At 50.2% G+C, this 17,756-nt stretch overlaps 1 protein-coding gene across 1 annotated transcript in view; it reads left to right on the forward strand.

Annotated features, from left to right (window-relative positions):
• The window catches only part of SERPINI1 (serpin peptidase inhibitor, clade I (neuroserpin), member 1), a 142,508-nt gene that overhangs the window by 107,222 nt on the left and 17,530 nt on the right, over nt 1-17,756 (forward strand). Inside the window, exon 6 of the mRNA XM_015429459.1 lies at nt 10,677-10,774. Coding sequence (XP_015284945.1) covers nt 10,677-10,774 — 98 coding nt within the window. The remainder of the gene's footprint in view (nt 1-10,676; nt 10,775-17,756) is intronic.

Consider the following 17,756-nt stretch of genomic DNA (forward strand, 5'->3'; position numbering starts at 1 on the left):
TTTTGCAGCCTCGCTCGTGCCAAACAAGTAGAAATGGGGTCAAAAGGGGCTTCTTCTCCTCACCAACCTTTTCGGAGGTGTCATGTTGGCTGTTGCTTTCCTCCAGGTGCATGGGTTGGCCTTTTACAGCATGGTCTCTAGTAAGGTACCTGCCATTGTCCTCCTGCCTAGAACTGGGCCATTGACAAGTGAAAATGCAGTTGACTGATTGGCATGGAAGGAGTGCCCGCCATTCGAAGGCCTAAAATACAAAAAGGGAAAAAACCTACTAGGTTATACTCTAGCCTATGGCACACCGACAGACGCTGTATGGTTCCTAGCCTCTCAGTTCATTTGCAAGAGAGCAGTATGGGCCCAACTAGATGTGATGCTGGGAGATCCAGGGGGGGGGTATACCCAGGGGGTTTTTGTGTGTGTGTGTGAAGGAAAATGGCTGCCTCACAGAGAACCAGTTCAGATTGCATCCACCATTCACAGAGGAAGAGCTCCCAATTGTTATTGTTTTGCTGAGGGGAGCCAATCCTCTTTCCTGGGCTGCTGTCAGTCCTGGAAAGGAAAAAGCCCAGCTTCCATACTGTGTTTGCCCATCTAGAGCTAACAGCAAGAGGACTGTCAGAGTTAACCCCCTCTCTCTCTGCTCTGTGGCCTCGTTCCAAAGCAAGGAGACACTCAGGTATTGGTCCCATTTGAATAACACTGCGGAGATCCGTTCCCAGATCTCCCAGGTCACATTGGTTGGGGCCATATATGCCGTGGAGGCCACGGCTAGGGTTGCCAGATAACCCTGGCAACCGGCAGGGGATGGGGGGGGGACTTACCAGCTGCAAGGGAGGCCGACACCAGCATCTCAGTGTTGTCGTTAGCAATGCTATGACATCACTTCCAGGGTATGCCAGAAGTGACATCGCTGTGTTGCCAGTGACAACACTGAGACAGTGGTGTAGGCCTCCCCCATTGCTGGTAAACCTCTCACAGACCACCTGATCAGGGGTGGGGTCTGGGTGCTGGCAACCTTAGGCCACACCCACTGGGCCAAGCCTTTCCCCATCGTGAGCCCATGAAGCTGCCTTCTACTGAGTCAGTCCATCACAGTCAGTATCGTCTATTCCAACTGAGAGCAGCTCTCCAGGGTCTCAGGCAGCAGCCTTTCATGTCATCCGCTACCTGATCCTTTTCACATGGAGAGGCCAGGGATCGATCCTGGGACATTGTACATGCAAAGCAATAACTTTTAACTGGAGACACTGGGAATTGAATTGGGGACTTTCTGCGTGCCAAGCAGATGCTCTGCCACTGAACCCCCAGCCCTTCCTATGCCCCATTGCCCCAGTGGAATGACCAGCTGGCAGAAGTCACTATTTTGTGTCAGGATGAGGCCAAACAAATTCACGGGGGGGGGGAGGGAATTGGACAGACACCAAATAGCTCGTGGCTTTTGCACTGTGTTACAAGGCAGCTTCCAAAATACGTTTGTTTCACTGCCTAGCCGGTTCTTAGGGAAGGATGAATTCTGCCTTGGGTTTGGCTTCCACACGGGGCTGACAGCACTGAAGGAACACAGAGAAGCGAGAGTCAGTGGAGCGGATGGGCCGAGTTTCTTATTATTGATTCAAATTAACCAGCCCATTAAGTTCTTTAGCTGCCGCTTCGGCTAGTTAATATTGCAAAAGTTTCTTCTGGCGTGAGCGCTCCAGCTGACTCCTTAGCATGAGATTTTCTTTTCACATTTGAGGTCTCTCCCGAAAAGTGCTGACCCATTGAAAAATGGCTCAGAGTCTCTGTACGTTCGAGGGGTTTTTTAAAAACAGAAACTTTCATTTAAGAAGCACTGTTAAGGCTCTTGCAGTTCACGAATGCTGCTGCAAAGATGGAAAGTTAGGCCAGTGTTGTCGAGCGGTTAGGGTGCTGAACTAGGACCAGGGAGGCCTGGGTTCGAATCCTTCCTCGGTCACAAACTTCACTGGGCAATGCCTGCCTTTCGCTCTCAGTCTAACCTACCTCAGAGGGTGGTTGTGAGGAGAAAATGGAGGAAGGGAGAAACATGCACACTGGTCTGAACTCTTTGAAGTAAGGGAGAAATTAAGCAAACTCCTGGGGGCGATGGAAGACAGGAGGGCCTGGCGTGATGTGGTCCATGGGGTCACGAAGAGTCAGACTCGACTGTGTGACTGAACAGCAACAAAAGATGGTTCATCCGTTAATCTCTACACCGTGCATGCAGTGGAAATGTGCAGTTTCTCTCACACTGTGTTCACTCACAAGTTTGGTCCTTTTGAATGAGCATCTTGTCCCTAAAACCTTGCATATTCAAGAGAGAAGAAGCTCATTCTAGCCCCCGTTCCCCTGAAATATATCTGTCTTAAGCACAGCTATCTTCTTCTTACCTTTTTAATTTTACTTCATTTATATTCCACCTTCCTCCTCAATGGGGACCCAAAATGGCATAAATTGTTCTCCTCTCCTCCATTTTGTCATCACAACAACCCCGTGAGGTAGCTTAGGCGGCAATTCTGTGACTGGCCCAAGGTCACCCATCAAGCCCCCCTAGCAGAGGGGGCATTTGAACCTGGCTCTCCCACATACTAGTCTGACACTCTAACCCCTGCACCACATTGGCTCTCAACCAACTCAGATCCAAACCAGATGTTCTTTTTTTTTTTGTAAAGATTTTATTAGCTCCCCTAAAAAGGGGAGGTATTTCGCTTAAAAGAAAAAAAAGGGAAGGGTAGACAGCGGGAGAAAGAGAAAGCTGAGTGATATATAAACTGGTAAATTAAACTGTTAGTAATGTCCATTTAATCTTCTTGGGCTTCTTCTGTGTGTTGTCAAACTTCTTTTCTTAGTTCAGTCACATATAATTCTCTGTTAATATGTTAGTAATGTTCCCTTGAATTTCTGTTAATGTTCCCTTGAGTTCCCTTGAGTTTCTGTTAATAAAAAAAGAAAAATCTCTTCTGGACACAGTCAGAACCGCTTCTTTGCGTGCTGGGCACTTTCTATCGCTGACGTGAAGGGGCTTCCTCTATTGTCTTCTACTTCCGGCTTGTTAAATCCTCCTTCGGGTTGCTGTTAACACACTCAGTTCATGCACTATAAATCCTCTTCCTTTCATGCCTTGGAGGTCCCCAACTTTGAGAATGGTATTAATTTCATTTCGCTTTTATTTCCGCTCCCAAACTCTCTATTGGGTCCTCCTCGAAACTGGACGTATATAAGCGCTTGCCAGGCACTCCTCGCTGTCGCAGTTCAAACTTTTCCATTTTACAAAACTCCCGTCGGATTCACAACCATAAACAGTCCAAAACACTAAACAGCCGGCTCTCACACACAAGCAAACGCCCAGACGGAAGCCCCTCCCTTCTCCTCCGCTCGTTTTTGCCCAGCTCCGACATCTTTTCTTTTTTGTTTACTTTTAGAAAGTTCTTAAATTGTGCTCCAGAGAGACAAAACTTTCTCTCGCTTTATTTCAAATACATCAAGGGAAAACATCACTGTTCGCTCAGTCCATTCCCCCCCTCCTTTTCTTTTTCGCTTATGCAGTTAGAGGGTTAACCTCCTCGCCTTTTTCGCTGGGTGGGGGGGAAGCGGTTTTAGATCTTTTTCTTTGCATTTTGACAACTCACAGTTAGGCCGATCTTTTCTTTTTCAACTTTTTCGGATGATCGCTTTATCACTCGGTGACGTCTGGTGGCTCCGCTAAACCCCGTAAAACGGGATCGCTCACGCAGCAAGGTCCAAAGGGGCAGGGCATGGCGGGCGCCTCGTCTCCAACCTCTCGGCTGAGAGCGAGACTCCCCCCTCGAGCGCCCTAAAGCGCCCCGGATCCGAGCTCCTCACATCCTGAGGGGCTCGTTCGGGTCTCCGCTCGCGCGGATTCCCTCCTCCACCGCGGGCGGGCGAGACGCCCCTCGGGAGCGACCCAAGGATGCGTCCGCCTTTCGCGGGAGCCAGACCGGAAGCCACGATCCAAACCAGATGTTCTGATAAGCATGCCCCTGCTGTCTAGTTCTGCCACTTCCCCACGTAACATCTGTCTAGCACATTTTATCCTACCTCCGACAAACTCCGGGCTGCATGCATGCTTCTTCTCTCTTCTGTCTTATCCTCACCACAACCCTGTGGCAGAGCCAAGGTCAACCGATTTTGGCAGACTGGGGATTTAAACCTGGGTGACCCAGATCCTAGTCTAGCAACCATTGCAACACACTAGATCTCTACCTCAGCACACCTCTGTCCTGGCATCATGGTGGTCTGCTTCCCTCCCCTGCTCCACATCTGTGATGCCCAGGGGTCATTTCCTGCGGGAGCGCACAGGAGCGGAGCTCCGGCAGTAAGGAGCCCAGGGGGCGGGCACATGCCTCAGTCGGGCCACGAGGAGCAAGAAGCAGCCAAGTAAGTTGCAGAGCCCCCCCCCGGCCCACCTTCAGGTACAAGCTCTCCCTCCTCTGTGAGGGCAGATCTGCACTTCCCCCCCCAATAGCTAGCAATCCAAAACAGTCCAGTGGAGCCTGAGCGGTGGGTGTTGCCTTCTGACACACTTCCGGTGATTCCAACAATAAGTGTCAACATTTCAAGAATGGCTATTCAAAGCTCCCTCATTCACAAAATTTTTCTTCCGGATAGTAAGAAAGTAGATAGTAGATTTACTATCCGGAAGAAAAATTTTGTGAATGAGGGAACTTTGAATAGCCATTCTTGAAATGTTGACACTTATTGTTGGAATTATTGGAAACTCTGAATAGAAAAGACCAGAAACTGACATCTGACGAAGACAAAGGTCGAAACGAACAGTCAGCTCGAGAAAGTTCGTACTTGCACTTGTTCTTGCACTTCTTGCACTTGTTCTTGCACTTGCTGTATGGGGACCTCGGTCTCTTCATGAAGTTTTTCCATTGGAATAAAAAATATCAACTTTGAATATACTGTTAAAGTCTAAAGAACTTGTTCAGCAATATGTTAATTTTGTACTGATATCTTGTTGCTGGGTCCTTTGTTGAAAACACTTCCGGTGATGCCAGGGGGTGCGGCATATGCAAATAAGTTATGCTAATGAGTTATGCTAATGAGCTCCTGCACCTCTTTTTCTACGAAATGACCCCTGGTGATGCCTGTGCTGTTGGCTATATGAGAGGTGGGTACCATGGAGAAGGACTCCTCTGTAGAAGAGCCAGGAACACCTGAAGCTATCTGAAAATGAGTGGGACCATTGGTCTATCAGTACCAAGGGACTGAACACACGAATTTGCCTTATACTGCACCAGACCATTGGTCCAAGGTCAGTATTGTCTATTCAGAAGGGCAGCAGCTCTCTAGAGTACAACGTAGAGGTCTTTCACACACCCTGCTGACTAACTGAACCCAAGACCTTCCGCATGGAAGGCAGATGCTCTGCTGCTGAGCCACGGTTCCTCCCCATTGGCTTCGGGAGTGGCTCCCAAGGGAACTGACTATACTACATTCTTGCCAGGGTTCCATTACAGGTTTAAGGCAGTGTGTTTATTAGAGCCTTTGTGGTTAGAAGGAGAAGAGAAGAGATTGGATTTATACCCCACCCTCCACTCGGAGTCTCAGAGTGTCTTACAAACTCCTTTCCCTCCCCTCCCCACAATAGACACCCTGTGGGGTAGAGTAGGTGGGGCTGAGAGAGCTCTTTCCAGAACTGTCCTTGCAAGAACAGCCCTGACAGAACTACGGCTTGCCCAAGGTCATCCAGCAGCTGCCAGTGGAGGAGTGGGGAATCAAACCCGGTTCTCCCAGATTCGAGTCCGCGCACTTAACCACTACACTGCTATTGAATGATGAAGGGTTCAGCTTTTGTTGGTGCTGTCCGTTAATGGTTCTAACATTACTTTTTTCACAATGTGGTTAAAGACAGGATCTGGGGACGCTCACCGGTTTTCATTGCAATGATGCAGTTATTACTCTAACATAGGACCTCCCCAATGGTTTTTTTTTATCGTTTGCAATGCCAGCGTGGTGCAGTGGTTAAAAGCAGCAGAGCCAGCATGGTGTAACAGCCAGCATGGTGTAGTGACTCTAATCTGGAGAGCCAGGTTTGGTTCCCCACTCCTCCTCCCCATGAAGCCTGCTGGGTGACCTTGGGCCAGTCACAGTCCTTTCTGAACTCTCTCAACGCCACCTGCTTCATAAGGTGCCTGTTGTGGGGAGAGAAATGGAAAGACAATTGAAAGCCGCTTTGAGGCTCCTAAAGATAGAGAAAAGTGGGGTATAAAAACTTATTCTTTTACCCTTCTTCTGTATTATGCAGAGGTAGGAAGGTGGCTCAAGTGGTTAAGACGCTGAACTGCAGGCTGTGGAAGGTCGGTAGTTCAGCAGTTCGAGACCCGGGTGCCGCATGATGGAGTGAGCTCCCGTCTCTAGTTCCAGCTCCTGCCAACCTAGCAGTTCGAAAGCAAGAAATTGCAAGTAGAGAAATAGGTACCACTTTGGTGGGAAGGTAACAGCGTTCTGTGCGCCTTGGTGTTTAGTCATGCCGGCCACATGACCACGGAAACGTCTTCGGACAGCGCTGGCTCTTCGGCTTGGAAACGGAGATGAACACCGCAACCCTAGAGTCGGACTCGACTGGCTTTCGAGCAAGAGAACCTTTACCTTTACTTAGGAAGGAATTAGACACATAGGCACACTGTGCTGTCAGGCGCCATGGAATGCTGCTCCCCCTGTATTTATCAGGACATCTACTTTGGTCTTTCCTGAGTGGAAGAGGTGAACCTGGCCTCCACTCTCTTTCCGGTGTTACCCCCAATGGCCTGCCTTGTTGTTTGGGGAATTTAGCTATACGGCAGAATAGGCCAGAGGGGTACAGGAATCGCACACCACTTGTATACCAAGGTCCGGCACAGTTCCTCTAGTCTGAGTCCTCTTTTGCAGATGCAGCGCTTTGCAAACGGCGCCCAGAGTCTCCGGCCATCTGGCTTTCTGAAGCACCGCGCCGGGTAACGCCAGTGTGCTACGTGTTCTCCCGCTGCATTCCACGGCGCCTGACAGCACAGTGGAAATCCTTCATAATTAATGCTCCTGTTGTTCTAATAAAAGCCCTTAAGTTCCTCCAGTGCTTCCAAGCGATGGGCCTTTGTCTGGCAGCATGCCTCGGTGACATTGTTAATCTGGCTCCGGTTACCTTTTCCCACCGTCGCTTTCAGGCAAACACCGTTGCGGCAGGAGTCCAGATGGCCAGGACTCTTTGATTTTGTAGCACTAATGGTCCAAATCCCTGGTTGTCCTTCTTCCCAGAAACAATTTCTGCTGAGCGGTAGATTCTGTGTGTCTGTTATCTGTGTGCACGGTGTATACGTGGGGGTCCAAAGTCGTGCTATAATACCTTCAACGCTAACGGTTTTATTTATTGCGTGCTCCACAGATGCCATGGGTTGGCTCCAGCAAAGCATTTCTGCGAGGGGCTATGGCTCAGGGGCAGAGTTATCTGCTTGGCATGCACAAGGTCCCAGGTTCAGGCCCCAGCATCTCCAGTTATGGGATCCAGCAGCGGGTGACGTGAAAGACCTCAGCCTGAGACCACGGAGAGCCGCTGCCAGCCTGAGCAGACAATACTGAACTTGATGGAGCAAAGGTCTGATTTGGTACAAGGCCGCTTCGTGTGTTCACGTGGAAGGGTGGCAACATTCACCGTTTCCCCCTCCTGCTGCAGGCCTCTGACTCCCCCCCTCATGCTGGTCCCCAGGATCCTCTGGATAAGCATGGGGTGTGTGTGTCACTTTGGACCGCAGAGGTCTTTGGGGGAGGTGAGAAAATCCTGATCTGCTAATGGAAATCCTTTCCATCAATGGGCATTCTCTATGGGATCCAAGTCCATATTCCGAGGAGATGAGATGTTTGTTTTTTCAAAAGCTTTGAAGCAGACCAAACACGCTACATCTTCAGCTTTTCCACTGTGGCGTAGTGGTTAGAGTGTCAGACTAGGATCTGGGAGACCCAGGTTCAGATAATCCCTGGAGTAGGCGGGAAAGTGGGGAAGCCAAACTGGGAGGTGTGGCCAGACGTGTCACACTCCAGTTCCTGTCCAACTGTGTCAGAAATCCCTGATGCCTCATGCAGCCCAAACTGATCACTGTACTGCAAGTCAGAGGTTGCCAGTTGATGACCTGTAGGCTGCACCCCTCCTTTAGAAGAGCCTTTTGGAGAAATCCACATATATGCCCAGAAGGGTAACCATGTTGGGTAGCCATGTTGGTCTTCAGAGGGTAGCCATGTTGGTCTGTAGTAGAACATAGATTCAGGTGGGTAGCCGTGTTGGTCTGAAGCACCTTGAAGTTGGGCACCTTGAAGACCAACAAAGTTTAATTCTGGGTATAAGCTTTTGTGTGCATGTACACTTCTTCAGATACAAGTTATAAGAAGACACAAGAAGTGTACATGCACACAAAAGCTTATACCCAGAATTAAACTTCGTTGGTCTTCAAGGTGCACCCAACCACGTGCAGACTTGATCCATGCCCTTCCTGGCTCATTAAAGTGGGCCACGAGGGGTTTCGAGGTGCCCTAAGGGAGATTATCAACAAGTCCCTCTCTGAGGAGCAGTTCCCGGGGGCACTCAAGGAAGCGTTGGTCCGCCCTCTCCTGAAAAAAACATCTCTGGACTCGACCGAATTGTTCAACTATTGGCCGGTGTCCAATTTGCCCTATTTAGGCCAATTAATTGAGAGGGCAGTAGCAATACAGTTGCAGGGTTTCTGGATGACGCTTCCGTTTTATACCCCTTCCAGTCTGGTTTCCACCCGGGTCACGGGATGGAGACAGCGCTGGTCGCTCTTACGGACGACCTCTGGAGGCACCTGGATCAGGGTGGTTTGGCGGCACTGCTGTTATTAGACCTGCCGGCTGCGTTCGACACAGTCAGCCACCAGTTGTTGACCCACCGCCTCACTGACGTGGGGATACAGGGGCTTGCCTTGCAATGGCTTGTTTCCTTCTCCAGGGTCGGGGACAAAGGGTGGCGCTAGAGGAACAGCAGTCCAGAAGACACACACTTGAGTGTGGAGTGCCTCAGGGGGTGGTGCTTTCCCCGATGTTATTTACCATCTACATGCGCCCCCTTGCCCAGGTTGCTCGGAGGTGTGGGCTGGGCTTTCACCAGTACGCTGATGACACCCAGCTCTATCTGATGTTGGGTGGCCGGTTGGACTCCAGACCGGAAGATCTGGACCAGGTGTTGCAAGCCGTGGCTGGTTGGCTTAGACTGAGTCAGCTTTCAACTAGGAGCCGCCCACCACTACCACCAGCTACCACTATTGAACATCTGTGGTATAGGGCCGGCCCTAGCGTGAAGAGAGAGCCATATCTCCGCAGGAGGCCGGAGGATCGCTGAGCTAGGAATTTTGGGGGTACATCTTAGAGAGTGCCACTTAAGCTAATGAAGTACCGACTAAGACTGCGAGCACTTTAACTACTAGGGGATTTTAACTATATGAGTGTTTTAATTTGTTTTAAATGTTTTATGGGGACTAGGTACATTGTACTGACCTTTGTAAGCTGCCCTGAGCCCATTCGCGGGGAAGGCGGGGTATAAATGTAACTAATAAATAAAATAAATAAAAGGTGCCACTGGATCCAAACTTTGTAGTAGAACAGTTAGATTCGAGTCCAGTAGCACCTTAGAGGCCAACAAAATTTTCAGGGTATGAACTTCCAATGTTTATTAAAGCAACCTTCTGATATGATTATAGTACTGCCAATATTTTATGGAAACAATAATGCATGCCCTTCCCAACTTACCAATGCGGAATTAGAACAGCTGTTTTTGAAGCATGCACCCCTGGTCATACCTCCTTAAAGTGCTCAGGTAGTGGAACTGTTTCTTCATGCAGTTGGGTTGTTTAATTTTCCCTGCTATGTATTTGTACCTTTTTCTTTGACTGAGGCATCTGGAGCTGTTTGCTCTGGAAAGCACCGTTCCCACAAAGCACCTGGTCAACGCCTGCAGCCCGGATTGCATAGGTTGATTTGTAGGTGGTTTTTCCTGGTTCGGGACAGAAGGTTGGGTTAGCTGGCCATCTGGTCCCATCATCCAGCTCTTTTCAGGGTCTGCTGAGTTGTCCACAGGAGCACCAGACCTCACTTCTGACATCCTCTCAGCACCTCCGATGAGAATGTCTCGGTTTGTCCGTTTTACCAGATGATAACTTTGCGATAGATTTGGCCTTTAATTTAAAAAAAAAAAGATATTTTTTAAAGTCTGTTTTCATTTAAATGTCTGCTCTTTGCAGCTTTCCTGCTTAATAATAATAATTTTATTTCCTGTTCAGTCTTTAGCATCCATTCTCAGCTGCTATTTAAAACGAACTACATTTCAGCAGCTTCCATAGGCAGACGTCCCCCCATCTGTCAACTCCGAGTCTTTTGCTGAAGCCTTTGGGAAGGATGAGGGTTGTACGAGCCCAGAACAGTTAGTTTTAGGGTATTCCTGCAAATGAAACGATGCATAACAATAAGCTGGTTATGAATGCCTGTTCAATAAATACAACTCATCTTGCTCCTAATTGCTATTCTCCGTGCTGAGCTACCAGCTCACCTTACTGACTGCTTCTATATTAATTCCATTTTTGTTCTCTCTCTCTCTCGCTCTCTGTTTCAGTAGTGACAACTTGCAAATATGATATTTTTCATAAGAATGTTTCATCCTTTTGTGTCCTCTCTAGGTTCACAATAGAACAGGAAATTGATTTGAAGGATGTTTTGAAGGGCCTTGGAATCACAGAACTATTCAGTCCAAGTGCTGATCTCACTGGAATGTCTGGTAAGAGGCATTTTTTTTCCCCATTTATTCAGTATTTCAGTTCCAAACTAATTGGGGGAGGGGAGTGCTGAAATGAGGTCAGGCAAAACAGTTTTAAAAGAGAAATGAGGCAAATTTAGGGTTTCCAACTCTGGGTTGGGAAATTCCTGGGGATTTGGGAGTGGAGCCTGAGGAGGGGCCTCAGCCGGTTACAATGCCATAACAGCCCATCCTCCGAAGCAGCCATTTTCTCCAGGGGAACTCATCTCCGTAGGCTGGAGATCAGTTGTAATCCTGGTAGATTTCCAGGCTTCACTTGGAGGTTGGCAGCCCTAGGCCAATTGGCCATGGTGTCCCTGAGAAAAACTTTGGTGGGTTAATGGCCTGGCAGCCCCTGTCTCCTATGTCCCCAGTAGGAAGTGGAGTGCTTATTCGGCCCTGGCAAACTGCACTGCTGCTAGGGGGTGCCAAGTTGGTTGTTGTGCCGCAGCAGGGGACTCCCGGCTGGCGTCTGGAGCGCGCATGCACTGCACGCACATCACCCGGAAGTGACATGACGACGCTGGGGGCGGGGCCACGACCATCCGAGGGAAAACCATAGAGTTTTCCCTCGGATGACCGTGGCCCCGCCCCCAGTGTGCCCAGCGTGATCGCGTCACTTCCGGGTGACACACCCATCAGGGTGGGGCTACCCCCGGGGCCCAATCCGCCGGCAGCGGGGAATGGGCCTCTGGGGCAGGGGTTTCCCCACCCCCCTGGGGGGACTTGGCAAGCCTAACTGCTGCCCATCCAGCTCCCTGAGCTGTGCCACTACCTGGGCTGGCCCTGGCAAGTTGCATCTCCAGCACTGAATCCAGGACAGTCCTCCCTCTATCAGGGGGATGGGGAGCCATTTTGGCCTCACACTCTGCCCTGAATGGAAGTCTGTGGGGCCCACATTCTTGAAGGACCACCTCTTCCTGCACATTTCCATATGGCAGCTCCATTCTTCCAAGCAAGTTCTGTTGTAAGCTCCATCTCTGCCTAAGGTACATCCTGCAAAGGCCTAGGCCCTTGCTTTTTCAGAGGCTGTCGGGGGCTTCTGGAACAGCCTCCCAGGAGAAATGATGAGGGTTTCATTCATCCTGCCTTTCTGGCCATTCTCTAAAACATAACTGATCCAGGGAGGGCTGCCTGTTTTGTGTAGTGGTTAGGAGTGCAGACTCTAATCTCCACATGCAGCCGCTGGTGTGACCTTGGGTCACTCATAAGTTCTTTCGGAGCTGTTCTCTCAAGGGCAGTTCTCGAGAGAGCTCTTTCAGTCCCAACTACCTCACAGGGTGTCTGTTGTGGGGAGGGGCAGGGAAAGGAGGTTGTAAGCCCCTCTGAGACTACTTCGGGTAGTGAAGGGCGAGGTATAAATCCAATCTCCTCCTCCTCCTCCTCCTCCTCCTCCTTCTTCTGACCCTGGACAAAGGGGAATTTCCTTCTAGTGGGACATAAAGTGTTTTAAAGTTGGTGTTTTGATGAGGTTTTAATGTATTTTATATCTATTGTTTTAATGGTTGTTGTAATCTTAGTGTTTTTATAATTTTATATTGTTACCAACCTCAGCCCTGACTTGGGTGGCTTGGTCTGTCATCAGATCCCAGAAGCTAAGCAAGGTCATCCCTGGTTAATATATGGGTGGGAGACCTCAAAGAAAGTGCAGGGGTGCTAACGCGGAGGCAGTCAATGGCCAACTGCTTCATCTCTTCCCTTGAAAACCCTACAGGGCTGCCATAAGTGGGCTGTGTCTTGAGGGCGCTTCCCACCACATTTGGCCCTGAGCTCCTCAGGAAAAAGGAGGGCACACAGATATTTTAAATGAATAAATTAATGGAAGGTCGTTCCAATTGTAGCTATTTGCCACGATGGCTAACAGTGCCACACCCTTAGAGCCCTATTGGGAAAGTAGGGTTCTGAATATACCACATTAGGATTGCGCTATCGATGGAACCTGCATGTTCAACGTCAGCGTATTTCTAAATCCCATATTCTGGAGGGGGGCATCAAAAGTTTGCGGAGCACATTAGACAGATTCCTGGTGGATCCATGGCCACTAGCCCTGATGCCTGAAGAGGACCTCCACATCCAGAGACTGTAAAGCTCTGAATATCAGTGCTATGAGACAACTCCAGGGGAGGGTCTTAGTTCCTATGTCCTGTTTGTTGGCCCTCCAGGGAAACTGGTGGTCTCTCATGTGAAACAAGATGCTGGACTGGATGAATCATTGGTCTGCCCCAACAGGGCTCTGCTTGTGTACTTATGGTCAGCCCTGGGACACTGCTAGACTTGCTCGTGGTCCATTCACTTCAAGGGATGGACTTAACTGGAAAGCCTTGGAAGCTTGTATTTATAAACTTCCACTTCCATTGTATGTCTTAAGTACCCGGCCTCTCTTTTTCCTTTCTTTTTTTGTAACAGATTAAAAAATCCAGGGCAAAATTGGATTAAGCCTATTGATTTCAATGGGTTGTAGCTGAGTCGGGTGACCTTTTATTTACTGTTGGTCATATTTGATGACACAAGATTGGAGCGAATCTTTGGGGATAATAAATTGCCCATTGCAAATACATAACCTTTCCCCATCACAGGAAGATCTTTCATACTCAGGCAGCAGCAGGAGGTAAGGACTCTCCGTTGCTCCTTCATGGATCCGGGAACATAGATCAGGAGTGCCTAGGGTGCCACTGGGGGAAACCCCAACAGTGCTCAGTGGAGCAGCTGGGGGGAAATGGGGGGAAAGAGCATCACTATAATGTCACTCCTGGCTAGGAACCTCCAAGTGATGTTGCTGTATTGGAATTTCTCTGAGAGCCAGTTTGGTGTAGCGGTTAAGAGTGGCAGACTCTAATCTGGACAACCGGGTTTGATTCCCCGTTCTTTCCCGCACAGCCAGCTGGGTGACCTTGGGTCAGTCACAGTTCTCTCAGAGCTGTTCTCTCAAGATCAGTAAGCTCAGAGCTCTCTCAGCCCCACCTACCTCACAGGGTGTCTGTTGTGGGGAGGGGAAGGGAAGGAGATTGTAAGCCGCTTTGAGACTCCAAGTGAAGGGCAGGGCTTCTTTCTTCTTCTTTCTTCTTTCTTCTTCCTTCTTCTTCTTCTTCTTCTTCTTCTTCTTCTTCTTCTTCTTCTTCTTCTTCTTCTTCTTCTTCTTCTTCTTCTTCTTCTGCTACCGTCTATTGTTTTTACCATAGAGTTGCAGGAAAACCCTAGAGCATGTGAAAACTGGTGATGCCATTTCTGGTCACACGGCCAGTTATGTTTTGCCAGGTCTCCACACACGCACACACACACAGGCTCCTATTGGTTGCCAGTTCTGGGCCGGCAGCCCTGCCAATGCCAAAGCTCACAGGACTGTGAAGGCTCAAATAGACATGGTTGCAGTGATAGGATAGATGCTGTATGAATGCCTCCTTTCAGTTTGTGTTTTGCTTGATCCAACGGGTCACTGGTTGTTGCCACCAGCAAATATCCCTTCCATCCCCTATCAGTTTGCATATGGGGAAGGGGCAAATTTTTCTTCCAGTGCCTCCTAACTGGAGGGTCCTCTTTCCTTGGAGGAGGACTTTGGGCCAGGAGGACAGAGAGAATGCTCAGAATCCCCAGCATGAAGGTGGAGCACCATACATGGACACCAGGTTGTGTCCCCTGACCAACTTATGCCAATACGTTGCATCCAAAATACGTCTGCTTGGTGCATTTTCATCTCATCTTTCCCGCAGGGTGACAATCAATGTTCTCCCTTCCCTATCTGAGCCTTCCCAACAACCCTGTGAGATAGGTGAGGCTGAGAGCAATTGGCCTGAGGTCATTGAGCTTCTCGGTGGATTGGAGATTTTACCTGTTCAGGCTGCCATTCTGACCACTGTGCCACACCAGCTTTCACTCAGGCAGCCATCTAGCACTGCTGACTGTGCCTCAGTTTCACAAGGAGGCGCACTGCAGAGAATGATTAGATTTGAGTCCAATAGCACTTTACAGACCACCAACAGGGGTCATTTCCTGCGGGAGCGCACAGGAGCAGAGCTCCGGCAGTAAAGAGCCCAGGGGACAAGCACATGCAACAACCCCGCCCCCTGCTCCCAGCAGCCCTCAGTCAGAGCAAGAAGCAGCCAGGTAAGTTGCAGAGCCCCCCTCCCCGGGGGCCCCGTCCAAAACAGTCCACTGGCACCTTTAAGACCAAGTTTTATTCAGGCACAAGCTCTCCGTCCTCAGCAAGGACAGATCTGCACGTTCCCCCCTTCCCCCAACAGCTAGCAATCCAAAACAGTCCAGTGGAGCCTGAGCGGTGGGTGTTGCCTTCTGACACACTTCCGGTGATGTCAGGGGGCGTGGCACATGCAAATAAGTTATGCTAATGAGTTATGCTAATGAGCTCCTGCACCTCTTTTCCTACGAAATGACCCCTGACCACCAAGGTGCAGCGAGACTTATGTACAGCCACCTTTTGTGGCCCAAGTCCAGGGGGGAGTTGGCAGAAGTCGTCTCCAGCAGCCTGCAGCTGGCGGCACGGTCTCCTGGCCAGAGGAAAGGAGTGACACCCTGGGGGCAGCCAGAGGCAGCTAGCCATGCCTTGCTGGGGCTGGTTCTGGGGGCAGGGTGGGCTGCGCAGAGCGGGAGTCATTGTGCCGCTTCCCCATCCCTATTTAAATGTCTGCATGGGTCGGATGTTCCTCTTGTTTTGCGGACCTCCCACACACACGTTGTCGGTTGTTATGCATTGCTTTTGGTATGTTATGCTGTTTAATTTTGTCACAGCTTTTTGAGTGGTTTGGGCATTGGAGGGGAGGCAGTACCTGCATGCCTGCCTCCCCCCGGTTTGGGTATTCCCACAAGGGGTCTTGGAGGTGGAGCCTTCAGCGCATGCCAAGCTCGGGGGCTGCTGGCTGGCTTTCACCACCTGGTGGCAAGGGAACCACGCAGCGGCTGGCACCCACATGGTTCCAGGCGCTTGCCACTGTGCAGTTGTATCCCCCCCCCAGCAGGTGGGCTGGAGGTAGTGGGTTTATTGGGCGGCAGGCAGGTTGCCTGATACAGGATCCATCCCCATACTGCACCAATGCTTCTGCACTGTAGTCAATAAAGCTGCGGACGTCTATTTCCAAACTGGTTGGTGTCCTGTGTTTTACTTCTGCACCTGATATCCCCCTCCCTCTACTTGCCCCTGTTCTGCAAGAGTTTCAGGGTATAAGTCAGGGGTGGCCAAACTTGCTTAACGTAAGAGCCACATAGAATAAACATCAGATGTTTGAGAGTGTCACGGCTCCTGCTCAGTGCGAGCAAACGGCTCCTGCTGAGTCCGAGCAAACGGCCCCAACAGAGTGCTGCTGGGGATGAGCTTGCGATGCAGGTAACGCCTGCACCTGACAGGTCTGAGCTTTCAGAAGCTACAGCTGAGGCAGAAGAATGCCCAAACAGTTCTCCTACAGATTCGCCTCCACCAGTATCCCATTTAAGGGAACAGCGCCAACGGGAGATGGCACCTAGGGGGCGAGAGGCACGCATGCGTGGCAGACGCTCACTCAGCCCCGAGTACTAACAGGAGCTGGGACTCACTGGAGGTGCGCTAATTGCTGGCAGGTTTATGGGCTATTTAACTCTTACCCTCACGCTGACAAATCGTGCCAGCAACTAGTCTCTTTGGGCAAAAGCTCTGCACCTCCTCACTGGTGTTCCTGACTCCTTGTTCCTGACTGGATTCACTCGGCTCTGTGACCTTGGCTTGAACGACTGCGCTTGGACTCTGCACCTTGAACCTTTGACTCCTTGGCTCTTGACTCTTTTGGACTCTGGCTCTCTGACGACTCTAACAGTTTCTGATTTGAACTTGATTCCCCCGGTTGGTTTGCTTGCCTGGCTCTTGACTCTGGACTGTGCTTTGACCACTCCGCTCTTGTTTGAGTGTCTTGGACTTGGTTTCCCGGCTAGCTTGTTTAACTGGCTCTTGATCTTGGACTGTATCCTGACTACCTCGCCCCTGCCTAGCCCCGCATCGTGACAGAGAGCCACAAGGCATGAACACACATGTTTTTATTGGAAAATATACAAATTTGCAAATTAAATTAAAGAGACAAATGCCTTCTCTGAGCCAAGCCAGTCTGCCAGTGCGGCGGGGCTTGAAGAACAGATTTAATTTTAGATGGGGAGGGAGGGAGGGAAGATGGAAAGGCGGAAAGAAAGAAAGTGGAAAGAAAGCCAATAGATGGGGGAGGGGGGTAGAAAGAAAACGACTTTAACTTTAAATGCGTCCTCCAAGCCCCCGCCCCCCCACCAGCTGGCTTGGCTTGGCGAAGGGATTTAAAGAGACAAATGCCTCCTCCAAGCCAGCCACTCCGGGGGGGGGGGGCTTTGAGAACGCATTTAAAGTTGCTTTCTTTCTCTGCTTCCCTCCACCTCAAGCCTGCCTAGGGAGGAGAACACTGGCTGGGGAAGGGAAGACCAATCGGGGAGGCATGCCTCCCCTTTGCTTCCCCAACCACCCTGCCAGGAGTCACATAATGTGTGAAAGAGCCGCATGTGACTCCCGAGCCACAGTTTGGCTACCCCTGGTATAAGCTTTCCAGAGCCAAAGCTCTCTTCGTCCGACATGAGACACGCAGGCTTTTTGCTGTGCTTTGGGATCAGAACCACAAGGGATTGTTGGAAAGGTTTCGCACAGCTCTTGTTCGTCCATCCCCCTTTGCCTTGTTGTTTCCCCGTGCTTTCTCCCTGGCTTCTGGCACCACCTTTGATCTGATGCCACCTTTGATCCAGGAGGAAGTCTCCTCCTGGTGTGCTGCTGAGTCCCTTTTGCCTTTCATGTGAGAGACATGCTGTGCTTCCAAAAGGTGCCACCCGTATTTCCCCCACCGTTTTCTGTAGTGATTGTTATTCTCGTGCCATTGGGAAGTGTGGCACTGCGTGTAAAGAAACAGGCTTCACAAACGAGAAAGCCACAGAGTAAGGAGCACCCTATGAAAGCTGTGTTGCTGCCCTGCTT

Source organism: Gekko japonicus, unplaced genomic scaffold (genome assembly GCF_001447785.1).
Source record: "Gekko japonicus isolate JY-2015 unplaced genomic scaffold, Gekko_japonicus_V1.1 scaffold193, whole genome shotgun sequence".
NCBI lineage: Eukaryota > Metazoa > Chordata > Lepidosauria > Squamata > Gekkonidae > Gekko > Gekko japonicus.